Source organism: Urocitellus parryii, chromosome 2, assembly GCF_045843805.1.
Source record: "Urocitellus parryii isolate mUroPar1 chromosome 2, mUroPar1.hap1, whole genome shotgun sequence".
NCBI lineage: Eukaryota > Metazoa > Chordata > Mammalia > Rodentia > Sciuridae > Urocitellus > Urocitellus parryii.
The window spans coordinates 121285668-121308199 of NC_135532.1; the positions used below are offsets into that span (position 1 = coordinate 121285668).

The window sequence follows — 22532 nt, forward strand, 5'->3', positions numbered from 1 at the left end:
CACCATTTGTTTCTCTCTGTGGATTCTCTCCCCAATTCCATCTAATTGAAGCTGGGGGTGCTGATCTGGGATTATTCCATGCTAGGAACCAGTCAATTTTTTCCCCTCTATTATGGTAAGCATTTAGCAGAGTTTCCCTAATACAGAAAATGTTAGGTGTAAATGAAGCAGAACAGTGGGTGAATGGAATAATGCTACAATTTTCACTGTATTAAAATGAGTCACTTTCATCTCCTTATCTTACTATAATTTAAAAGTGCTGTCAATCAAGCTCTACAAAATAGGGTTAAGGCCATAGTACAAGGAAGTTGATGATGGTGCAGAGAAACCTTTCAGCTTCAGAAGAGCTTTAAAGGGAAGGGGAGATTGGCTATGCTCAAGTAAGCATAGGTTATGAAGTGTCCTGAGTCAGCCTATTCCCCATGAAGAGAAAATATCATTTTGGAGTGTGAGGAAAAATAAGGTGTTCCCATAAACAGAAATATTTAAAATGTTTTCATTTCGGCTGTGTCTATCAACACCCCCTCCCAGCCCGACTTTCTGGGTCCATTACTTTGCTAAAGAGATATAGCTTGACTTGGAGAGAAATCTTTACTTTTTTCTGACCCATAGTTGAATCTTGACTCTTTATTTTTTCTTTGCTTTTGCTTTTTTCTCACAAGGACTTTGGCACGATCCCTTTGGTGGTTCTTCAAAGGGTCCTCATGTTTAAAAGATGAGGGAATAATGTCTACTTCAGACTGCCTAAGTGTGGCAAGCTCCTGGCTTCTCTATGGTGTGGCTCTCTATGGGGTAGGTGCACCTTGGTTCCGTGATCACAGTAACTGCTATTCTTCCTGTGTGCTTCCCCAGGGAGTGGTGAGTGTGATAAGGAAAGGTAAATTCTGCCCATGCTAAGTGGAAGCACAATCTTCCTTTAAAATCCAACTTTGCAAACAAGAATAACCTTGAAAAAGCCCCTTTAGACACAGATCAATGCTCAGGAATGTTGCCAACCACTTTCAGCTCCACTTTGACAATTCACAGATATTCATGCTCCGGAGGTACCTCCTTGCACCCCACAAGTCAAGTCCCTGCTTTACGCTTCAAGTGCAGTGGGGATTTGTTGGATAAGCCGCTGGGAAAAAACTTCTCTCTTCTCTCCTTGATCAATTCGGGTCACCTTGACAGAGTGTCCCTCTGCGGCTACTTCTGTGGTGTGGTGACCTGCACCACTCCAAGGTATTCTCTACCCGCTCTGGAGGTTTCCTGGGGGTCCCGGCTCCCCAACACCCTTGACCTGCCTGAAAGCAGACTCTCCGGAGGGCCCCAAACCTAAAATCTAAAATGGCAGTGGGAATGCACTAGCCGTTAAAGGGCATCATCCATTTTTAATCAGAAAGATCACAAGAAAGATGGTAAGTGAATCCCAGTCGCAAGTCAATTTAAATAACATTCCTGGGGAAATTCAATCACTTAAAACTGAGACACCTACGCTTGTAAGAGCCCCCGCCCAGTCTGGCAAGGAAGAGCGCGACGGCTGAATTAATCAAGATCAAGGGGCTCCCCAGTTGAGAGCAGAGTGTTAACCCTTTCAGTTCTGGAGAGAGACAAGGCAGAGGAGTAAAATCACAGGCGGACAAGACCAAGATGCCCAAGACTGCCCAGTGCAGGGCGCCTCTGCCATTTGGAGCCACTCCGGACTCCTCGCGCTTGGCCTGGGTGGCTGGGCTAAGATCAGAAGCTCCGGAGGCTGCTCCGGCGGCAAGAAACAGCCTCCTCCCGCAGCCTTGGCGCGCCTCGGGCTCCTCCTCCCGCCCAAGCGTGGCCAAGTGAGGACTGCTCTGGCCTCAGGAAGCTGAGGAGCTGGAGGCAGCGGGCGCGGAACCCGAACGGAGCTCCAGGGAGGGGCTCCCGGACTCGCGGACAAACGGATCTCTTAGCCTCCGGCCCCGGACATTAGCAGAGGCCTGAGTGGGCCATGTGGGGACCTGGGGTCACCGCTGAAGGCCTGTCGGTGGCGCCAGCGCCGCCGTCTCTGCTGCCCCTGCTGCTGCTACTGGCGCTGGCGCTGGTGGCGCCCTCGCGGGGCGGCGGGGGCTGCGCGGAGCTGGCGTGTGGTGAGCGGGAGCGCTGCTGCGACTCGGCCAACGCCACGGCGGTGCGCTGCTGCAAGCTGCCGCTTCACGCCTTCCTGGACAATGTAGGCTGGTTTGTCCGCAAGCTCTCAGGGTTGCTCATCCTGCTTGTGCTCTTCGCCATCGGCTACTTCCTGCAGCGCATCATTTGCCCCAGCCCACGCAGGTATCCTCGTGGCCAGGCACGACCTGGGCAGGCAAGACCGGGGCCCCCAGGGAGTGTCGGGCCACCGGGGAACACAGGACCACCAGACGACGACGACGACGACTCGCCCACTCTGCTGCGCGACGAGGCAGCCACCGGCTCACAGGACTCACTGTTAGACAGTGGCTGCAGCGGCCGTGGCCGGGGAGGCGGCGGCCGTTTGGCCCCCTCCTGCACCTCCGAGCACGAGCTGCGTGTTGTTTCTCCGGTCTTCCTGCAGCTGCCCAGTTACGAAGAGGTCAAATACCTGCCCACGTATGAAGAGTCCATGCGCCTGCAGCAGCTCAGCCCAGGAGAAGTGGTGCTGCCGGTGTCTGTGCTCGGCCGCCCACGAGGCGGCGGAGCCGGGGACCCAGACTGCGGCGCCGGCCGCTTCCCGCTCATCTGAGCGCCCAGGTTCTCTCCAGGACCCTGCGGACTTTGTGAGACCGGGGGCTGCGAGTAGCCACGAGGGCTGGTGTGCCCGCGGCCATCACTAACTGCCTCTCACCCTGCCTAAGAACTCCAGCCTAACTTTCTGTCGCCCAGCAACTGGGTTGGGGTCATCCCTCTCTCTTATGCTCCCCCCGGACCTTAAGTTTCCCTGTGTTTCATTCGGTTCAAGGAAACATTGGCCGGGCGGAAGCAGCCAAGGACCACCCAACGCAACTTCAACTTCAAAGGTCGTCCCCGCCCTCTGCCTTGCCTCCTCTTGTGTTCACTCTTAAGTGCCTGCTTCCCTAATCAAAGAGAACACGTGAGCCTTTTGCCCTTTGGAAGAAGGGCGGTTTTCTTTAAGGTCGAAGAGAAAGGGGCACATTTTCACTCCTTTCGCTCCTGCCTGGACATTTCACTATCTCCCAGGATGGGCAGAGGGCTAGAAGTCGTTGGCGACAAGCACGATCAGTGACTGCTTCGCGCTGGCCTGGGAGAGTTACACTTGAGTATGATGAAATCCCTTTCTTGAGAATGACCCAGAAAACCCTTCAGTGTCTTTCTGGACAAGCAAATAGTTGCAGCTGATGGCTCACAATTAGGTGGGGAGGTACCTATGATATATGGTTGTTTCTCGTTAGTTGCTGTACCTACTCAAGATACAACTACTTTTATTAAGACTGTGTTCGTAATATGGTACAGTTGGACTTTTGATTTTTCAATAACTGAGAAGGTATATTTTCCTTTTATTTTTATATTTTTGCCATGTATTTAACAGGAGGGCATTTCAACAAAGACAATAATTGTCTTAATCACTTTTTTTAGGCTATTAATAGTCAAGAAATTGCCCACATTCTGTCATTATTGTTTAACAAATGTTGGACATTATTTCATTAAGAGTGAAAGAGAGAGAGAGATGGTCAAATGAGGAAACATGTAACATAAAAATATGAAGGATATCTTATTTTCACTATTTGAGAATATATTTTATTTTTAGTACTGTGGCATAATATATAACTTTTTATAATAACTGTGTGTACATCATGTAGTCTAGGTCATTCATTACATAGTTACGTGTAAAAATAATTGATGCATAAATGCCATACCATAAAGCATGATGTCATACACTTTTTCTTCAATTTTTTTTTTATTTGGGGAACCTCCACGATGTGATTCAAAAATAAAAGATCCTGAGACTTGTAATTTTTTGTTTAAAGCCATAATTGTATGGTAATGTGCTTCAGATGGATTTAGCCAACTATCTTAAGGGGAAAAGAGTGTCATATTTATTCTACCATTCTGTGACATGTCTTTTAAGAAAAGGTAACAGTTTAATGTGTTGTGTATAATGTACATGTGCATATTATGTACAGTATATACATCAAATACTATATAACAGTTTGTAATTAGCAATGAAAGGAAAACAAATACAAAGGTTTCTTTGGAGAAGGGTGAACATTACATCAAGAAAGATTATCCATATGGATCTAGAATATTGTTCTCATGATTGAAGAAGTTGGACAATTCTGAGAAATCTTAAAATATTCGACTTACATTAGAATAAAAATGATTTGACTACTGTAAAGTTTAAAGGCTGGTTTAAATAATCTGAAAGTTTTGGGAAATTTTTAAATGTCTGAATTGTAATAGAATGGTTTACTTTAAACTTCTAAAAATGAACGACCCTATCATTAAATGAAAAATCATTTGAAGTGTATTAAAACAGAAAAACAAAAAAATCTTTGTGCAAAGTTCATCAGATGTGTGACTATATGTAATGTATTAAAATATAAAGTATGTACCTATGTCATTTAAAAGCAATTTTAAGCTGTCAGTTGGCAAAAACATCAGGAGTTGGTACTATATCAGTTGAGAATAGTACAAGATTTAGTATAATCACACCATATGGTTATATTAAATAATCACATACATTAATGTTACTCAAATATGGTAAATTTTGTTACATGTGGCTATCAATACCAGTACCCCCAAACAACCTGGAAAGTTCCCATATTCTTTCAAATGATTTATTCTTTGAGGGTACACTGTTTCAGACATTTCCTAAAATTCACTTGTATCTAAAACATTAACCTAAATATCCAAGTGCAAATATATAAAGCATAGCCTATATGTTACTACCAACATTTAAAGAAATTTATAATTCTAGGTAAAATGTACTTCAATATGAGTCAAGTATGTTTTCCTTTCTCTTCCTTAAATCCAGAATGTCTATAAAGTGGTGATTCCACTTTATATCAATCAGACAATGAGGTTCTATGGAATAGATTTTTACTTATTCAACCCCACAAACTTATTCACATCCATTCAGTAGAAAGGAATTTGATTCTACTGTGGTTTTTTTTCTTGCAATTCATTGATTTATCAAGTATAAACTTGTTAAATAATTTCGTGAAAAAAATCTTATCAATATTTTTATTAGTGCTAAGTGAGCATGTCTCAGAGTAATATACATACACATATAACAGGCCATATTAACGCACATCAAACCTCTGTGTTTGTTATGCTGAAATACCTGAATAGAAACATTTTAAAGCATTAAAGGCAGCATCTGGGTATTTGGTTTTACAAATTTTACCTGGAAGTTATTTATTATATGGTCAGAATCTATTATATATAATTGCATGTGCTTGTTAATATAGAAAGTGATCATCCTGTTACTTGATAAAAATTCATGTTGAGATGTGGATTCTACCTATATTTAATATTCTATATATAGTTAAGAATATATGTTTTGCAACTATATATAGAAAAGCCTTAATTTATTGTCTCAAATAAATGGAATTAATATGGAAAATAAGTTTAATTTTAAGGGCATATATATCTTAACCAAACCTACATGGAAATGACATGTTCTCCAGTACTTTCCTCTTGATTTTCACTTATCAAAGTAATTCAAATATAAAAACATTGTTGAGTACATTTAATTTTCACTGACTTTTCATAAGTAGGAAAATAATCTTGAATGGAAGAAAACATGATTGGTTTTATAAATTTATGTACTATAAATGTGTGTGTCAGTGTGTGTGTGTGTGTGTCTTTGTGTCTGTGTATGTAATCATCAGTTGCTTAAAAGCTATTTGCAATGGGTGTTCAATCTCATAACCAAGGAGAAAATATCATCTTGAAATAGAATAAGTTTTAAGAGGCCTCTAATTGTCACATTCTGCAAATATGAGTGTGTTTCAACCACGGAAACTGGCATTGGCAATTATTCCAAAGGATATGATGTGTACTATATAAGTAAAACAAGATTCAATTGTAAAGGCCAAAGGGAATATTAAGGAAATGGTCTTACTTAACCATTTAGAAGGCAATATGCTAAGTATCTTAATGTTGTACTTTTATGTATATAGTTTCTCTCAAGTGGAATTCATAAAGGAAATGATTTAAAGCTGAAACTGATATGTTATAAACACAAATAGGAGATTCAGATTTATACAGTATTCTGCATTGACTTTTATAAAAATTCATGAATTATAAATAATTTGTATTTTTCAGGTTGAGAGTAACAATGATATTATAGTGAGTTTTCTTTTGAGCAACAAGCTTTGACCATCTCTCCCAAAGTTGTCAGAAACCATTCAGTAGCAGAATATTTGGCAAGTTTATATCTGATTTCACAATGATACAATTTATTTTTTCATTCTCCTTATCCATTGATGAAAAAACTAACAACCAATAGAGTAAGGGAAGGTATTTTTATTAACTGAAGAATGAGCCAGCAATCAGCTAATTACAAAAAAGCAAAACATCCTTTCTTCCATATGGTTGATACCAGAAAAGTTACTATTCCTTTTTGAAATATTTGCCTATAAAAAAATTAAAAATATCAAATTACAGGACCATGCCTGTAAATCTTGTGAGATTATCAGCAGCTCACAAGACTGAGGCAGGAGTATGGCAAGTTCAAAGCCAGCCTCAGAAAATTAGGAAGGCCCTAAGCAATTTAGCAAGACCCTGTCTCTAAATAAAAAATAAAGAGGACTGGGGATGTGGCTCAGGGGTTAAGCGCCCTTGGGTTCAATCTATGGTACCAAAATAATTAATTAATTAACGAATCAAATGTTAGATAAAATCAATACTTTCTTTAAACTTAAATAAATATTGAATCTAATTTTATTTATTTTATTTACATAATTCATTTTTAACTTAATGGAAAAATTATAGGGGGGATATTTATGCTTTTCATCAAACTATATCATTTTTCTTCTTCAACTTCTTTGCTAAGTATCTATGTTATTTTGATTTCTTGCAATTCTTATATTCTTTATGTGTTGTTCTTATCCTGCTTTGGATTTTCAGTAGTTTTTTCCTCAAAAACACATCTCTTAGAACTTTATGTTACTCCCTGCTGTGATTAAATATCATTTTGGTTATGCTTCACTCTTTGCACAGAATTTCTCTTTTGGTAAATCAGTATTTTCCAGAGTGTTTCCTTTGTTTTCCATTTGCATCTGACTTCTGGAGATTTTTCATTTTGAGGCAGGTAGGTTTCTCTTGCATTCATTAAAGGACTGTAAACACTTTTTGTTTTTAACCTATAGAATTTTCCCTGTAGCTCTGGGAAAAGGATAGAATATTTACATCCCTCTAATGAAGATTTTTTCCATATCTGAAACATAATAAAATCTACATTCATTGATTACTACATCTTCATTGTTCTGCTTCCTCACCTAGATTTTCATGAAGATATTGTCAACACTTTTCCCCAAGCTTCCCTAAAAGATGTTTTTCTAATATGTTAGGACACAGAATTAAATCCTTGCATTCTAATAATAACAGGGACCTTATTTTGGCTTCCAAACCTTAGGCACATTATTTCTTTATGGACTGCTATATCTTTCTGGTCAATTTTTCTCACAGTCATCTTTATGGTTTCCTCTTTGTGTGTCATTTTATCTAAGTAATGGTCATCTGCTGTCTCCCCATCCTTGTTCACAAATACCCTATTTGTTCTACTAGATAAATGATCATATCATTCTAACTTTACAGAAGAGACTTTAAGACTCTAGACCTCAAAGGTAACTGATTTCCAATGGATTGCTGTGTCTTTTAACTGCCTATGAATGTTCTGCAAGGCCTCCTCGTCACTGTCCTCTGGATACTTTATCTCTGTTTTACTGGGTCGACTAGAAAGCTAGAACTTTACATTACTTTTGTTTCTGCTTTCAGATAATCTTGAAGTTATAATAATGCCTTAAGTCCCATTATATAAGAGTTTTATTTGAAGAATTGTCAATTTTTATTTTCTTAACACACACACACAAAAAAAGTAGCCTCTGTTGGCTACATTTGTTTCCAGAACCTTCCAGATTTACTCCTGTTTTATTTCATTTGGTGTGAATTTTATCTTCTTTATTGGCCAAAGATGTTACTAGATCAAACTTAATTTTGATTATTTTTCTTTTTTAAAAATGTGTTCTTTTTAGACAGTAGAGTGTATTTTGACATACATACATGGAGTATTACTTATTCTAGGATCCCATTCTTATGGTTATACATGATATGGAGTTTCACATGAATTAGGAAAGATTCATTCTACTGTCTTTTCTGTCCCTATACCTCCTCCCTTCCCATCATTCCCCTCTGTCTAATCAATTGAACTTCTATTCTCCCCACCCCACTTATTGTATGTTAGTATTCACATATCAGAGAGAACATTCGGCCTTTGGCTTTTATGGGACTGGCTTATTTCTCTTAGCATGTTAGTCTCTAGATCTACCCATTTACTGGTTAAAGCCATAAAGCCATTCTTTTTTATGACTAATATTTCATTGTGTATATATACCATTTCTTTACCCATTCATCTGTTGGTTCCATAGCTTGACTATTGTGAATTGAGCTGCTATAAACATTGATGTGGCTGTGTCACTATAGTATGCTGATTTTAACTCCTTTGAGCATATACCAAGGAGTGGGATAACTGAGTCAAATGGTGGTTCCATTTCAAAACTTTTTTGTTGTTGTTGTTTTTTGAGGAGTGGGTATTGGGGACTGAACTCAGGAGCACTCAACCACTGAGCCACATCCCCAGCCCTACTTTGTATTTTAAATAGAGACACAGTCTCACTGAGTTGCTTAATGTCTCACAATTGCTAAGGCTGGCTTTGAACTCCCAATTCTCCTGTTTCAGCCTCCTGAGCTGCTGGGATTACAAGTGTTCACCCGGCTCCATTCCAAGTTTTTTTGAGGAATTTCCATACTGCTATCCATAGTGGATGCACCAATTTGCAGTCCCACCAGAAATGTATGAGTGAGCCTTTTTCCCCACATCTTCACTAACATTTAATGTTGCTTGTATTCTTGATAATTGCCATTCTGACTGGAGATAGAATCTCAAGTGTAGTTTTAATTTGCGGTTCTCTAATTGCTAGAGATGTTGAACATTTTTTCACACATTTGTTGACCATTCATATTTCTTCTGTGAAGTGCCTATTTAGTTCCTTTGCCCGTTTCTTGATTGGGTTATCTGGGGTTTTTTTGATTATTTGTTTATTGTTTTGTTTTTTCTTTCTTTTTCTTTTCTTTATTTCCTTCCTTTTTTTTTTTTGGTGTTAAATTTTTTAGTTCTTTGTATATCCTTGAGATTAATGCTCCACTTGAGATGCAGATGGCAAAGATGTTCTCCCATTCTGTAGGCTCTCTGTTCACATTATTGTTTCTTTTGCTGTGAGGCATCTTTTAATTTTGATACCATCCCATTTATTGATTCTTGGTTTTACTTCTTGTGCTTTGGAATCTTCTTGAGGAAGTCAGTTCCTAAGCTGACATGGTGGTGAAGATTTAGTCCTACATTTTCTTCTAGTAGGTGCAGATTCTCTGGTCTAATGCCTAGGTCCTTGGTCCATGTTGAGTTTTGTGTAGGGTGAGAGACAGAGATTAAATTCTACTACATACTACTACATATGGATTTACAGTTTTCCCAGCAACGTTTGTTGAAGAGGTTATATTTTCTCCAATTTATGCTTAGGGTGCCTTTGTCTAGAATGAGATAACTGTATTTATGTGAGTTTGTCTCTGTGACTTCTATTTTGTACTATTGGTCTACGTGTCTGTTTTGGTGCCAATCCTATGCCATTTTTGTTACTATAGCTTTGTAGTGTAGCTTAAGGTCTGGTATTGTGATGCCTCCTGCTTCACTCTTCTTGCTAAGGATTGCTTGGGCTATTGTGGTTCTTTTATTTTTCCAAATGAATTTAATGATTGCTTTTTCTATTTCTATGAAAGATGTCATTATAATGTAAATAGGAATTGCATTAAATCTGTATAACACTTTGGTAGTATGGCCATTTTGACAATATTAATTCTGCCTATCTAAAAACATCTTCTAAGGTCTTCTTTAGTTTCTGTAGTTTTCATTGTAGAGGTCTTTTACCTCTTGTTAGGTTGATTCCCAATTTTTTTGAGGCTATTATAAATGGGATACTTTTCCTAATTTCTCTTTAAGAGGATTCATCATTGATAATACAGAAATGCATTTGACTTAGGGGTGTTGATTTTATATCCTGCTACTTTGCTGAATTCATATATGAGTTCTAGAAGTTTTCTGGTGGAATTTTTAATTTTGATTATTTTTCTAGGTCTTAAAAGTATCTTTCATTTATTTAAGTTTTTGATACAAACTTTTCATTGGTTTGTCATCCTTCTCAATGTGCACAGTCCTGGTTGAACTAGCCAAACTATCAGATTTCTGCCAATTTTACCTCTCCCTCTCATGTTACACTCCTTGTCTTATTTTATACCTTCGTTTTCCAAATTTCTCTCATAAAACCTCTTCATGTGAGATGGATATTACTACCCTAAGTACATGTATGAAGACACAAATGGTGTGACTCTACTTTATGCACCACCATAGATATGAAAAATTGTGTAATATGAATTGTAATGCATTCTGCTGTCATATATAACAAATTAGAATAAAAAATAATAAAGCTCTTCACAATATTCTTTTCATCTTTATTTTGGTCTGTTTTGTTGATAGAAGCAACTGAGACTCTTTTAGTTTTTTTTAAATCAGTTTTGTATTTGTGTCTGAGCCATAGGGACATTTTCTGATTCAGATTTCATGAAAATTAAGCTCATATTTTTTATATATTCCTGTCTGTACATTGTTCAACTAGACAAATGATTCTTAATATTTTTTTAATTTAGAGAGAGAATTTTTAATATTTATTTTAGTTTTCAGTAGACACAACATCTTTATTTTTATGTGGTGCTTAGAATGGAACCCAGCGCCCTGTGCATGCCAGGCGAGTGCGCTACAACTTGAGCCACATCCCAAGCCCCAAATGATCCTTGAAAATCATTTTTTTTTGTTTTTGTTTATTTGGGTTTTTGTTTTTTTAGGGAAGATCTTGGTCTTTCACATTATCTTGTATGTTCATTGACCATATGTCTCTAGTCAAGAGACATTAGTTTTGGATTCATATTCACAAGAAATGTAGGAGGGGTTTTCTTGACTGAGATGTCCTGGTCCATCTTTATTTTTGTTTGTTAAATCAAAAATTTCTTCAAATCCACTATAGTCTATTTCCAAACATTGTTTTTATTTGGATTCTGCCATAAGTGTTTGCCTTCCAAGAACTCTTCAACTGCATGTTTCTTTTTTCTTGATGGTTTCAGTAAATTTCTGATAATTCTTGCTTGGCTCAAAATTTTCTTTTGATAATTTTTAAAAATTGTATAGGGTTTTCCACATTTTGGGGGGTGCTGAATCTTGTACAGTTAAACTTGTACTGAGACAGAATATAAGATCACTATGTTGTAATTTTTTTCTAGTGTTGGCTTTCTTGTGTACTGGTTTTCATGTCTCTTGTTTTGGGCAATTAGTTCTTGTAATTACTATATCTGGATCCGTATTAAGGGTTTCCCATGAGAAAGGTTGTAGAATTTGGAGTTTCTAATAAGCATTGAATATGCTCTCTAGATCTTCTACTGGATATACTTTTGGCATTTTCATAGGTCTCTTGTCTGCTGGAGAAATTGCAACTTTGGAGTTGTGCTGATTCATCTCTCACTTTGGAGTTGTCATGAGGGTTCTTGATGCCTGTCAAGCCTTCTCCATAGTTATCCTTTCCTTTAGTTTTTTTCTGTTGGTGGTTGTCAGGCTGGTTCAATCTTTTTCAAAGAAGTTTCTTGATTATTGTCAAACATTCAGTTGACTCATTTCTTTCTGAGAGCTGTCCTGAGTTTCTTGTTATTTTTTGGCTGCACAATTTGCTGTGGAGTTTTCATTACGCTTTTGGTTCTTATTGGGTCTTTCATGGATTCTGCCTTTTATTTAGGCATCCTGAACAGTCTCTTGATACCTGTGAGGTTTCTGTCTTTTCCACATCTCCATTTGAAAGAGAAGATGTTACTTTTAAACTATTTTAAATGGCTGTATTGCTTGTTTTGGTATTTTTTATAAGCTCTCTGATGCCCACTGGATCTTCCTGACTGTATTGTCCTCAGTGATCCTGTAGTCTCCTGAGAATTATTTGATTTTCTACCAGTTCTGATTTATTCTTTGGAATGTTCCTAGTCCTTGTGTAGACATCATTACCATGTATTTGTTCCCCTTACTCTTCTGATGTTTGTGAGAACTCTCTGATAGCTCCAGGTCTTCCATGGGTTCTTATTTTACTTGAGGTGTTCTCAGAAGCCTCCTGATGCTTATCAGACTTTCTATTGGTTCTGGATTCTGTTCTGAAGGTTACTGTTTTTTCCTGTGGACATTCTCACCATAAAATTGTTCCTTTGGTTCTTTTTGTATTTGTGGGAGCTTTCTGAAACCTGCCAGGTCTTCTATGGTTTCTGGTTTTATTTTTGGTATGCTTAGTTTTTTCATGAGGATGCTTAAGAGTTTTGCTGTCTCAGCATGCAAATTTAACCTTGAAGACTATCTTATCATTAGAGTTATGGTTGTATAATACCCCATTAGTTACATTTTTTAATTTTTTTCATGAACAAAATAAGGTAGCAATTACATATTTGCTATATAAAGGAACTTGTATTAAAAATACAATAGAATTTTGTCTGGCAAAGTATAAGACTCCAAATTGTGTTTTGAGTGGTCCTAAGAATTTTGTGGGCATTGAAACCATTTAATTGTTCGTCTGGGTTTTTTGGTGACTGCAGGAGCTCTATGATACTGTCAGATTTTCTATGGCTTCTACTTTTCCCTCAGTGTTTTTGGGGGATGTTAGAATTTCTATAGGTTCCAGATTATACTTTGGAGTGCGATTAATTTTTGTACACACCTAATTTTATTTCAGTAAATATCTGTGATCTGTTTTATTTATAATGAATTGTTTCATTAGTGAATTTCCAAGATTCACAATGTTTGAATTCTGGCAATTGACTTTGATAAACTAAATATCATTATTTCTAGCTTGCTTCAATTTAACATTTTGTAGAAATTTACATTTTTTAAACTTTCTTCCAAAAATTAAAATATAGGCATATAATGACTTTAGATATAAGCTTGGTACATGCTATAGGGGTGATACTTTTCATTTCTATCATGATGACTATAACAATAACTATAATTTTCTAAAAGTTTCTATATACAAAGCACTGTACTAGGCATTTTCCATATATTATTTCATTAAAACTTCAAAGCAGTAGTAGTTGAGGATTATTATCCACCTTTTATAGATAAGAGAGGCTCAAAGAACTTGAATAGTGTGCCCAAGATCACAAGATAAGTAGAAGACCAAGGAAACTGATCCAGCCTATCTTAACCACCAAATGTTTCAACATGCAATTAATTTAACTGTTCAGACTACCTTATCAGACCTGAGGTTGCAGTTGTATCCCACTAGTATCCCTTTAATTTTTTTATGAACAAAATAAGGTAGCTATTACTTATTATTCACTATTTAAAGGAACTAATATGAAAATAAAATAGAATTTTGGTTGGCAATCTATAATGATTTCCCAATTATTTATAGGATGGAGACATGTTAAATAGATAAAATCCATTGGTGTTTTCTACAAAGGAAGCAATTTTTCAAAATGTCAAAATAATATAGTACAGAACCTCCAACACCCAACCTCTAATACCCAAACAGGTTTTAATCTGGAGGTTTTATTCTAGTTTCTATGTAGATGACTAACTTGCAAATTATTCCCAATAAATATTATTTCTCTCAAATAAGCTTTTAAAAAGTCATTTTGTTGCTTTTTTAATTTAGAAAATTATATTTCAATAGAAATTATAGAAAATTCAGTTTTAAAATAAATTCTTTTTGTCTTACTACACTGACTTACTCCAGCAAATGTATATAAACTTCCTGTCCTTTTTCTTTAAATTTTCTTTTTTTTTTAAAGATGATGTTTGTAATCTTTTTTAAAAAAAGATGATGTTTGTAATCTTTTTTTTAAAGAGAGAGAGAATTTTTTAATATTTATTTTTTAGTTTTTGGCGGACACAACATCTTTGTATGTGGTGCTGAGGATCAAACCCGGGCCGCACGCATCCCAGGGGATAGCGCTACCACTTGAGCCACATTCCCATCCCTTTCTTTAAATTTTCAATTACTTAATAAAAAAATGCATACTCCTTAAAAAAAGAGGAAGGAATCATTGCAACAAAGACCCCTCTAATACCTTTATCCTAACCACTCTTTTTAACTCAAGATCTAACCATGACATGGTGAGTATCCTTCCAGAATTTTCTCTGTACATATTTTTCCATATAGATGTACCAAAAGTAAGTTCTCTACCAATGAGCTACATTCCCAACCCTTTTTTAAAATTTAATTTTGAGATGTTTCTCATTAAATTTCCCAGGTTGGCTTTGAACTTGCAATCCTCCTGCCTTAGACTCCCAAGTCTCTGAGATTACAGGCATAAACCATGACACCTAATTTTAAAGGGTCTGGTTTTGTTTTTATCAAAGTCGTACATGCACACATTTGAATAAAGGGTTCTATATGATTTGTTGTGAAAAACAGTGGTATTTTGATCCCTTCTCCTCAATGCCCTCCTCCCTAGAAGCAGTTACTTTTGTATCTTTTAGCTGTTTTTTTGATATGACTTCCATGTCTCTATGTAATATGTCTATTATTTCCTGATTGGGGGGCCATTATCTATTTTCCTTCCACTATAATGAAGACTTTTCTGTTTTTTACCCTTCTTTTTATCCCCAGCTCCATATATACACTCCTATTTTTACCATAATTCTTCAACAACAAATCCATAATCTCATATCCATAATTTATAATCCAAAATGTTTTTTCATAACTGACCCAGCCTGAACTCATTTGAGAGCAAACTCTGAAGAGAAGCAATTATAATCTTTATTCATACTACTTAATGTAAATATTCTTGTGGTACATTACAAAAATATTTTTGTTTTTTGCAGTGCTGGGGTTCAGATCCAGGGCTTCAAACATGCTAAGCAAGCACTCTACTACTGAGCTATCCCTCCAAACCCATGCAGAAATCTTAATGTTTGACTAAGGAATGCTATCTGTAACCCTGCTGGGGATGTTCTGTTAAATATGAAATATGCATGGTAATAATACCAAAAACATTGGAATACACACTATTTCTTAAACAAATTTGAATTCAAAACCAGATTTAGCTCAGGGGGTTTATATGTGTGTGAGATAGTGGTCCTGATTTTTTAAAAAAATATTTATTTTTTTTTAGTTGTAGTTGGACACAATACCTTTATTTATTTATTATTATGTGGTGCTGAGGATTGAACCCAGGGCCTCACACTGCCAGCCGAGCACTCTACTGCTGAGCTACAACCCCAGCCCAGTGGGCCGGCCTGATTTTGATTTCATAAATATTCAGTGTCTGTGTAAATAAATTCTAATCACAGGTAAGTTATATTATTTATGGTGATCAGTATTACTGTAAAAACTATGCAGAATTATTTTATAGATCAGCACACTCAAAACTAGGTTTAGTTCTTCTTTTCCTATGTGCATCCCTTTAGTTTCTTTCATCTAATTTGCTGATGATATTCTATACCTAGAAGACCCTAAAAGTTCCACCAGAAAACTTCTAGAATTAATAAGTGAATTCAGCAATGTAGCAGGATATAAAATCAACACCCATAAATCAAAGGAATTTCAGAATATCAGTGACAAAGCCTCAGAAAGGAAAACTACACCATTTACAATAACCTCAAAAAAAAAAAACTTGGGAATCATTGAAAGATCTATATAATGAAAACTACAGAACCCTAAAGAAAGAAATCAAAGAATACCTTGGAAAATGGAAAGATCTAACTTGCTCTTGGATAGGCAGAATTAATATTATCAAAATGACCATACTACCAAAAGCACTATACATATTTAATGCAATTCTGATCAAAAATCCCAATGGCATTCCTTATAGAAATGAAAAAAGCAACCATGAAATTCATCTGTAAAAATAAGAGACCCAGAATAGCTAAAACAATCCTTGAAGCAGGTGGCATCACTATACCAGACCTTAAACTATTCTACAGAGCAACAGTAACAAAACAGCATGGTATTGGCACCAAAACAGACTGGTAGACCAATGGTACAGAATAGAGGACATAGAGACTAACCCACAAAACTACAATTATCTTATATTAGATAAAGGTGCCAAAAACATGAATTGGAAAAAAGAGAGCCTCTTCAACAAATGGTGCTGGGAAGACTGGAAATCCATATGCAACAAAATGAGATTAAATCCCTATCTCTCACCATGCACAAAACTCAACTCAAAATGGATCAAGGACTTAGGGAAAAAAACCAAAGACCCTGTGTCTAATAGAAGAAAAAGTAGGCCCTAATATCCATCATGTGTGATTAGGCCCCAGCTTCCTTAAGAAGTCTTCTTTGGTGCAAGAATTAAAATCAAGAATCAATAAATGGGATGGATTCAAACTAAAAAGTTTCTTGTCAGCAAAAGAAACAATCTATGAGGTGAATAGAGTGCCTACATATTGGGAGCAAATTTTTACCCTTCACACATCAGATAGAGCACTGAAAAAGCTAAACACCAAATAATAATAATTATAACTATTACCCAATAAATAAATGGGCCAAGGAATCGAACAGACAATTCTCAGAAGATAATGTACAATCAATCAACAAATATATGAAAAAATGTTCATCATCGCTAGCAATTAGAGAAATGCAAATCAAAACTACTCTAAGATTTCATCTCACTCCAGTCAGAATGGTAGCTAATATGAAGACAAACAACAATAAGTGTTGGCGAGGATGTGGGGGAAAAGGTACACTCATACACTGCTGGTGGGACTACAAATTGGTGCAGCCAATATGGAAAGCAGTATGGAGATTCCTTGGAAAATTGGGAATGGAACCACCATTTGACCCAGCTGTCCCCCTCCTTGATCTATACTCAAACTTAAAAACAGCATACTACAGGGACACAGCCACATCAACGTTTATAGCAGTACAATTCACAATAGCTAAACTGTGGAACCAACCTAGATGCTCTTCAGTAGATGAATGGATAAAAAAGTATGGCATATATACACAATGGAATAAAATAAAATCATAGAATTTGCAGTTAAATGGATGGAGTTGGAGAATATAGTGCTAAGTGAAGTTAGCCAATTCCCCAAAACCAAATGCCAAATGTTTCCTCTGATATAAGGAGGCTGATTCATAGTGGTGTGGGGAGGGGGAGCCTGGGAGGAATAGATGAACTCTAGATAGGGTAGAGGGGTGGGAAGGGAAGGGAGGGGGCATGGGGTTAGAAATGATGGTGGAATGTCATGTACATCATTATCCAATGTTCATGTATGAAGACACAAATTGGTGTGAATATACTTTGTATACACAAGAGATATGAAAAATTTATGCTGTATATGTGTAGTATAAATTGTAATGCCTTCTGCTGTCATATATATATTTTAAAAATTAATTTTTTAAAAAAACAAGGTTAAGGGCTGTGCATGTAGCTTAGTGGTAGAACATTTGGCCAGCATGTGCAAGAGGATAGCATAAACTTGGCTAATAAGAATTTATATATATATATATATATATTTTTAGTTGTTGATGGACCTTTATTTTATTCATTTATTTATATGCGGCGCTGAGAATCAAACTCAGTGCCTCACACATGCTAGGCAAGCACTTTACCACTGAGCTACAACCCCAGCCCCAGGAATTTAATTTAATGATTTTCATGTATGTTATTTGGCAGAAGTTTAAATTGTGCATCACTTCCTTGGAGTGTTTGCTTGAGTTGTACCTTCACAGGGACACCTTCTAAAATGACATCTCTTCATCATCATCTTATATGCTTTTGTACATTGTCTCAATAAAATATATTTGATTATTTATAAAATAAAAAATATTTTAAAAAATTAATATCTGAAATACTACATTTTTGTTTCTTAATCTATTTATATTTTTGAGTGTGGTGCTGGGGGTGAAACCTAAGACCTCATAGATGCTAAGCACATGTTCTACCACTGCACTACATCCCTACCCCTGAAATACTATAATGTAAAATATTTATTTATGGTATATCTTTCCATATATACTCCTCCATTATTGCATAAGCTTCATAAGAGGGCGGGAATATTTCTTTGTTCTTCCCACTATTATATAATCTAGAACAGTTCCCAGGCTGTAATGGGTATTCATTAGTGATTTGGTTAGTAAGTGGATTTTTCCATGGGAAATCATCATGAATGAGAGAAAAGATTTCAATCAAGGATGACAAGGACCACAAAAAAGGGATTTTATTGACTTTTAGTTATATAACTGCTTTTCTAAAAATTTTGACTGAATAAATTAACTAGACTAGATAAGAATTTTCCTTTCAGGCCAGGCATGGTGGTGCACCCCTATAGTCCCAGTAACGTAGGAGACTAAGACAGGAGGATTGCTAGTTGTAGACTAGCCTAGTAACTTCGTGAGATCCTGCCTCAAAATGAAAAATAAAAAGAGTAGGGATGTAGCTCAGTGGTAAAGCACCCCTGAGTTCAATTCCCAGTACCAGCTGGTGGTGTAGCTCAGTAATAGAGCATGTGCTTAGCATATAGAAGGCCTAGGTTTCAATCCCAAGTGTTGAAAAAAATTCATTGTAAATGCTATGTCATATTTTCTTTTAAGCAAAATTCATTATACTTCAAAACCTGTTAATATAGTCCTTTAAAATTTTTCATTTTGTGCATTGTGCCATGCATATTTGTACCTAGCTTTAAAAGACAGAAAATGAAGACACTAATATTTTGTTGATGGCAAAGGTTGAAAAAGAACAAAAACACTGGAAGGTTGGCTATAGGCTCTACTGTTATGGGTTATTCTCATTTAATGCTCCAGTTTATTACAAATATTACTTAATCCCACCTCTATGAGATTACTTTCTAGCATTTAAATCTGGATATTCTTGGCTTATAAATTCTTGTCTATGAATGTTTTATAAAAGTAAACCTTATTTGTTTACTTATTTACTAGATAAATAACTCTGTGGTATAGCCCTTATTGACTTGAGAACAAGAAAATAAACTTTGGACAGATGTTTTATTGTTTCTGGAGTGATTTGTTTTAAACTTTCTATCTTGGTGATAATACTCCCAAAATGGAGACAAGCTTAGAGCTATTTTATGTTCACGCTACTAGAAAAAGAATGTTACAATCATTTCCATCAAATTATAAAGCTCTTTTTCCTGTCATTGTGAAAAATTATCTAAGAAAATCAACTTAAAAGAGGAAATATTTATTTTGGTGCAGTTTCAGAGATTTTAGTCCATGGTCAGTTGACTCCACTGCCATGGGTCTGGGGTGAGGCAGAACATCACAGCATAGAGCATAGCTGAGGAAAGCTGCTCACTTCATGGCAGCCAAAGCAGAGGAGGAGCTGGGCATTAGATATAGTCCTTAAGGGTATATTACCAAGGATCCACTCCCTTCAATAGGTCCCACCATCTACAGTTTCCACCACCTCCCAGTAGTCCATTCAGCTATGAATCCATCAATGGATAACACATTGATGATGTCAGAACCCTCATAATCCAATCACTTCCCCAAAACCCCATCTCTGAACATTATTGCACTAGGGACAAAGCCTTCAATGTGGGAACTTTTGGGGATGTTCCAGATCCAAATTATGACACCAGTTAAAAATATTTTTAAAAATTAATATAGAAGTTGCTTCATTGTAGATTATTAGGATAGAAAATAATTTTAGATAATTTAGAACATTTGAGAATATCTGAAAAATTGATTTGCTCTAAATTGTTTTGAAAAAGTTTATCTTAAACAATCACTGTTAAAAAATTATTCACAGGGTGTGGTGAGTATATGATCTGTAGGGCTGCAAAGTACCAGGTGGTGATATTCTAACAGTTTAAGCCAAGACAAAGGGACAAAGTAAATTTAGAGTGAAATAGGAGGAAGAATGAAAAGGTTATGAGAATCCCATAAATTTTCTGGCCCAAAAGTCATTCACCACTGAGCAGAAGACACTGAAGATTGTAATACAGACTGAGGACAAGTAGAAGATGATGAGTCTTTTCAAAAGAGCAGCTAAGTCACTTTCTCTTTGGTTTTTGTGGGTGGTATGAAACCTTCACAAGTGATTTTCTCACAACCTTATCTTCACAATAAAGATGTCTCAGAAAATAATAACATAAATCCAGATATTTTTGTTATTGCTTATCACCTTTTTGCACTGTAAATTCTTTTTTTTTCATGTAGGAATTAATAAGGAAAATGGATTTGAGGTACAATATGTATCTAAATACGATTTATGTAGCATACTTTGTTTTCTGAAAGGCATTTATTTTCTACAGTAGAAAATGACATATATTTGACAATACCCTCAATGAATATTCATTGTAATTTTTTAATGTATTAACCATTTTTTAAAATGTGTTTGCTTTACAACTTGTTTAAGACTCATCATAAATGATGTTCTGTATTATATGCCATACCTTCTGTACCAAAACATTGTTTTAGATCATCACAGTACAGATACATCATTGATCTGTAACAAAGCCATGTGTCACGCATTCCGGATAAACAAATCTTTTTTAATTGATATCTTTTTAAAATAAATAAAATGTTTATACATACATTTAAAAAGCATAAAAGTATATCAAATCATTCCAAAGTGAGTAAGTGTATTTGTGTTAAAACCAACTGAGAAGCTTATATAATATTTTTTAAAGTGCTACACAAAATACATGTAAATACAGTATTCAATATATTTGGGAAAATGACTTTGAAATACAATAACGAGGTCTCTAGGTAGCTTCAGGATCAGGGCTAGTCACAATGCAATTGGTGGACTAGAACTTTCAGCTCCCTGATTGGAGATTGAGTTCAGTCGTATGGTCAATGAGTTAGTTAATCATACCTATGTAATGAAGATATTAAAAACAAACACATGAAAAGAAAAACACCTTGGGGGTCCAGGGGTCTAGCTCAGTGGTAGCTTAGTAGCACTGAAGCTCTGGGCTTAATCCCTAGCTCATACACACAAAATCCCAAAACAAAAACCATTTTGGTATTGAGGCTGAGCAGGGCCTCCTAATTGGTGAACACATTGATATGCAGGGAAGATGATGAGGAGAGCTTCCATGAGGAAAGGCACAGAAGCTTTAAATCATCTTTCACCCTGCTCCCCTGCCCCCACTCCTGGCCTTTTCCCTATGCATTTCTCACATTTGGTATTCCCAAATTGCATCCTCTATAATACAGCTGAAATTGTAACATAATGTTTTAATGAATTGTGTGTGTTATTCTAGCAAATTATCAAACCTGAAGAGTTGTGGGAACCTCAAAATTTGTAGCCAAATTGGACAGAAGTGCTGGTAGCCTGAAGACCCCATTTGAAGTAAGGAGTCTTGTTGGGGAACCTGTCCCCAACTTAAGTTTCCTTAGTGTCAGAATTGAATTGAATTGTAGAACACCCAGCTGGCACCTGAGAATTGTGGTTAGTACACATTTGGTGTCAGAAAATGTGGAATTTTCTAGAATGACTGACTCAGAAAATGGGTTACAAAGGAAAAGGTTGAATGGATGGTTACTGTATTACTTCATTTTCTGTTGCTAATAACACCATATCACAGTTTTAGAAAAAAAAAGAGGTTTATACTAGTATGGCAGTATGTAAAAAAGTGGATGTGTAACTGATGTGATTCTGCAATCTGTATACGGGATAAAAATGGGAGTTCATAATTCACTTGAATCAAATGTATGAAATATGATATGTCAAGAACTTTGTAATGTTTTGAACAACTAATAATAAAAAAAGAAAAAAAAGGTTTAGTTCATAGTTCTGGAGGCTCAAGGGCATACAGCATCACATGGCAAGAAAGGGGAACACACCTGTGCTTGTATGTGATTTCTCTCAAAAAGCCACTAGGATTCTATCATGGAGACTCCAGTCTTATAACTTTATATAATCCTGATCATTTACTAAAGGTTTCACCTCTGAACACCATAGTCAGGTTAAATTTCCACCCTCTAAATACCTTATAATGGGAATTAAATTTCAACATATGAAATCTGGGGGACCCTCGAGGCATGTCCAAACTGTAGCAGTTAACTAGTCACCAGGATATGAAATTGTAACCATGTTATAACCAGTTAAGAAAGGTGAAATTAAAAACTAGTGGAGGAAGTAGCACATTTGGATTCCTAAAGGAATACAAAATAATAAGAAATATACTAAACATATAATATCTCATCTGTTGTTATACATAATAGCTAAAATAAAAGTAAAAGAGAATAATAGGGTAGATCTTGATTCTGAACCAAGCTCAGATTTTTGAAGCCTGGGCCATAGTCACTAGCCTCAAAATATCCCTAAAGGGA

At 36.2% G+C, this 22532-nt stretch overlaps 1 protein-coding gene across 1 annotated transcript; it reads left to right on the forward strand.

The window, feature by feature from the left end:
- The first annotated feature begins 1960 nt into the window (after positions 1 to 1960).
- C2H3orf80 (chromosome 2 C3orf80 homolog) lies at positions 1961 to 2710 on the forward strand. Its single transcript, XM_026412082.1, has one exon. It carries the CDS (start codon positions 1961 to 1963, stop codon positions 2708 to 2710), a length of 750 nt encoding a protein of 249 aa, XP_026267867.1.
- The last annotated feature ends 19822 nt before the right edge of the window (positions 2711 to 22532 follow it).